A 3,708-nucleotide genomic window follows, 5' to 3' on the forward strand; every position below is an offset into this window, starting at 1 on the left:
GAGTGTATCCCTGCTGTGTGTAAATGCCATTCGGGCTTGGGGCTGGGCAGTGTGTCAAGTGTTGCATCTCTGTGCACAGTTGTTTTGCACAGCATACCCCGTCCCTTGCCTGGTATGGGGCAGGCACACAGCATTCTCACTGGAGGCAGTCCCAGAGTGCATGGGGCCATCTGGTCTGCAGTTCCTAGCGGTTATTGATGGTGGTATTTAATTCCTCTTTTCCTGTCAGAGGTCTCCATAGAACTTTTCTGCAGGTGACCACATCTTTCATGCCCTTTTTCATGAGACCCATAAAATCAGGGAGAGCCTGCGTAGGATGAAGGTCAACAGCTGTCTGGGTGCCAGGGTGAGCCTGGGAGCTTGGGAAGATGGTTTTGGAACAGAAGGAGCAGCTCTGGTGTGACGGTGGCTGTTCAGAACCTTTTTGGTGTACTCTCCTGCAGCTGCCAGCATAAGACTGTGCTATGTGACAGTCATCCTAGGAATGATACTTTGCCCAGGGCTGGCATTTTTCCTCCATGCGATGTAACTCCTTACTCAGAGTGATTTCTCACTCTCTGTTCCTTCCTTGGTGCTCCCAGCAAAGGTATTTCAGCTGACATGTGGAGTGAAAATGTTTATTCTCCTATGATTTCAGCAGGAGGTGCCATGCGAGAAATGATTCAACAGCATCCTGGTCTGCATTAGAAATATTGTGGCCAGCAGAATCAGGGAGGTGATCTTCCCCCCGTACTCAGCACTGGTGAGGCTGCACCTTGAGTACTGTGTTCAGTTTTGGGCTCCTCACTACAGGAAAGATGTTGAGGTCCTGGAGCGTGTCCAGAGAAGGGCAACAAAATTGGTGAGGGGTCTGGTGCACAAGTCTTATGAGGAATGGCTGAGGGAGCTAGGAATGTTTGGTCTGGAGAAGAGGAGGCTCAGGGAGACCTCATTGCACTCTACAACGTCCTGAAGATAGGTTGTGGTGAAGAGGGATTTGGCCTCTTCTCCCAGGGAACGAGCACGAAACGGGGTAATGGCCGCAAGTTGTATCAGAGGAGGTTTAGGAGGGACATAAGGAAGAATTTTTTTCTCTCATAGAGTGGTCAGGCACTGGAATGGCCTGCCCAGAGAGGTGGTGGAGTCACCATCCCTGGCAGTGTTCAAGAGGCATCTATGCGTGATATGGTTTAGTGCTTGTGGTGGTAATGGTGATGAGGAGACCGTTGGACTAGATGATCTTATAGGCTGTTTCCAACCTTATGATTCTATGATCACTGCACTCCATCTTTATTCAAGGGAGGTACTGAGGGGCCACATTGTCAGTCAGTGTTGTACCATGTAATGCTTCAGGGAGACAGAAGTCTCCCTGCCACAGTGAGAAGGTGCTGCCAGCCCTTCCAGCCTGTGCAGTGGCTGGGCCATAGTGTGCCCAGTACTTCTGAAGGACCCCCAGCAGCAGGCACCTTTCTGTCAACCCCCTGTGAGCAGCATGCTGGCAAGGGTCCTTGCAGGCTGCAGCAGCAGCAGTGAGTCCACTGGTGAAGCAGGCACGGCCTCACCCTGGGAAGGACAGTCTTGCCTGCACAGCACTGCCCACGTGCACTCTGACCTACTGTGTTGTGTGGAGCAGTGTCTGCGGGCACAGTCCTAACCCAAAGAAAGGAGCAGCTCAGGTCCTCATGAACAGATTGTTCTTTATTGGGTCATTAGCATAAACATACAGCATAGCAACTCGGTCCCTCTGCAAAGTCTGCTGCTGCTGCTGTTGGGACACACAAGGCCAGAGAAGCGGGTGATGGATAGCCACAGAGTCACAGCTGTGAGCAAATCAGCTGTTCAGTGGGTCTGCTGTGCTCATGCAGCCTGTGATGTGACATAGTGTCATTGCAGTGGGGTGCAACATCACCTTCTGTGCTGTGTGAGGAGGAGCCGTTCTGGGACGTGTTCAAAGCATTGTGTTTGATCTACCACAGACTTTGTCTGTGGGCTGTCCTCGTGGGGGCTTTGAGGTGGTGGGGCAACGTTCCTGCCACTGGTTTGAGTCGGGGAGGTGTAAAGGAGCAGACTGGCTGAGGAGCACAGCAGTGAGGTTTTGTGCCCCTCAGCGGGGGATAGCACAGAGCTGGTAGTAGGGAGGAACATTTCCTGTCCCACTCAGTGTTGGGGTGATGCTGAGTTCCTCAGGGCTGACAACAGGCTTCACGGTGAAGTTCTGCAGGATGGCGGTCAAGACTAAGAATATCTCCATGCGTGCCAGGCCCTCTCCAGGGCAAATTCGTTTCCCTGGAAGCAAACACAACCAATAGCACTGAGCAGCTGATGTTGAGCGGCTCAGTGTTTGTACTAAGCCCACGTGTTATGTATGCAGCTAAAGCACACGTTGACTAGATGCAGCCGCAGCAGCGAGGTGAGTGGAAGTTAGGCTGGGTGTGTGATGGCAGAACAGGAGCAGGAGAAGTGTTGAACACAGGAGGAGGCGCGGAGGGGATGAGAGAGTGAGGTGATGCAGAGGATGGTTGAGAGTGGAGGGTTGGGGCTTTTGGACAGCGGGTGTCTGCCCGTGGCCTACTTAAGAGGAGCGTGGGAAAAGTGTAGCTGCCGTGGAAAGACAGGTTGGTTCAGGCTGGCTTTGATGGTTGCGTATGAAGGTGACATCTACTTTAGAAAATGAGAACGGGTCCGCTGCGTGTCATTCCATCAGCATCGCCCAGCGGGGGTTTTGAAAAGCTGTCAGGCCCTAACCAAGGTGTCCAATGTGGCTGGGGAAGAGATCAGCTGAGAGGAACTAAACAGAGTGCAGTGATCCCTGAGGAAGCGCTGGCAGGACTGGGCTGGGAGCATGTGTGGTCACCTGAGCAGGAGGACCACAGCTCCTGAGGGAGGAAGGCTGTGCCTTACCTGCTGAGAAGGGAATGAAGAACTCGCTCTTCCTAAAGGTGCCATTCTGGTTCAAGAAATGTCCAGGATTAAACTCAGTTGGGTTTGGAAACTCCTTGCTGTCATACAGTGCGGTACTGAGGAGGGGATAGATGGTGGTACCCTGCAGTGACACGAGAAGAGCAGACCATGAAGGGGAGCGGCGTTGGGCCACTTAATCCTGCTGCCTGCCAAGCTACGGCTGGACTTAGTGGTACGATTGTGTCAGAAGACATGAAGAAATGTGAGCACAGTGGCCCAGGCTCTAGTGGATTGTGGTGAGCTTGATGCCTGTGCGAGGTGACACAGCTATGTTTTGTTGTGAGCTTTGCGTGTTTCCCCTAACAGGCCAGTGTACAGAGCAAGGGAGTAGAGGAGTTGGACAGAGCTAGTGTTCCAGTCTGGGCCCAGGGAGCAGCAACAAGGCATTGCACGGAAGCTAGCAAAACCCCAGGGATGTGAGGATAGAACGTTTATGAAGGCCTGAATGTGGACAAGGTCTGGCCCCAGCATTTCTTGCTCCTGGCCTTGGTTTGACGGCCTGACAGCAATGGTGCTGCCGCTCTGTTGCCAAACCGGAGGGAGCTTGCCTGCTAACCTTGGGAATGATGTAGTCTCTCAAGTGGATGTCTTTAGTGACTGCATGAGGGAGGCTTGTAGGGATGAGGGTGATGAAACGCTGGATTTCATGGACCACTGCATCTGTGTAGGGCATCTGGGTCCGGTCAGCCACGCAAGGTCTTCGTGATCGTCCTACTACCCGATCAATCTCTTCTTGAACTTTCTCTGTTGTGAGAAGCACAGCCAATA

The 3,708-nt window shown here is 52.8% G+C and overlaps 1 protein-coding gene across 1 annotated transcript; it reads right to left on the minus strand.

Annotated features, from left to right (window-relative positions):
- Nucleotides 1-1,656: 1,656 nt before the first annotated feature.
- LOC122190841 (cytochrome P450 2C42-like) lies at nucleotides 1,657-3,702 on the minus strand. Its single transcript, XM_042890954.1, has 3 exons — nucleotides 3,497-3,702; nucleotides 2,881-3,022; nucleotides 1,657-2,265 (listed from the first exon to the last, which is right to left on the minus strand). The coding sequence occupies exons 1-3, from the start codon at nucleotides 3,611-3,613 to the stop codon at nucleotides 2,084-2,086; spliced, it is 441 nt and encodes a 146-aa protein (XP_042746888.1). The 5' UTR covers nucleotides 3,614-3,702; the 3' UTR covers nucleotides 1,657-2,083.
- Nucleotides 3,703-3,708: the final 6 nt, after the last annotated feature.

The sequence above is a fragment of the Lagopus leucura genome, unplaced genomic scaffold (assembly GCF_019238085.1).
Source record: "Lagopus leucura isolate 7727_CA_CO unplaced genomic scaffold, USGS_WTPT01 35214-0_obj-0_obj, whole genome shotgun sequence".
Taxonomy (NCBI): domain Eukaryota; kingdom Metazoa; phylum Chordata; class Aves; order Galliformes; family Phasianidae; genus Lagopus; species Lagopus leucura.

Excerpts from the sequence above, each read along its gene's own strand:
- LOC122190841 (XM_042890954.1), bottom strand. The coding sequence starts at position 3,613 with ATGCCCTACACAGATGCAGTGGTCCATGAAATCCAGCGTTTCATCACC. Across the intron at positions 3,023-3,496 it reads GAGACTACATCATTCCCAAG|GGTACCACCATCTATCCCCT; the intron begins GTTAGCAGGCAA and ends GTGTCACTGCAG. Across the intron at positions 2,266-2,880 it reads CTTCATTCCCTTCTCAGCAG|GGAAACGAATTTGCCCTGGA; the intron begins GTAAGGCACAGC and ends GTTTGCTTCCAG.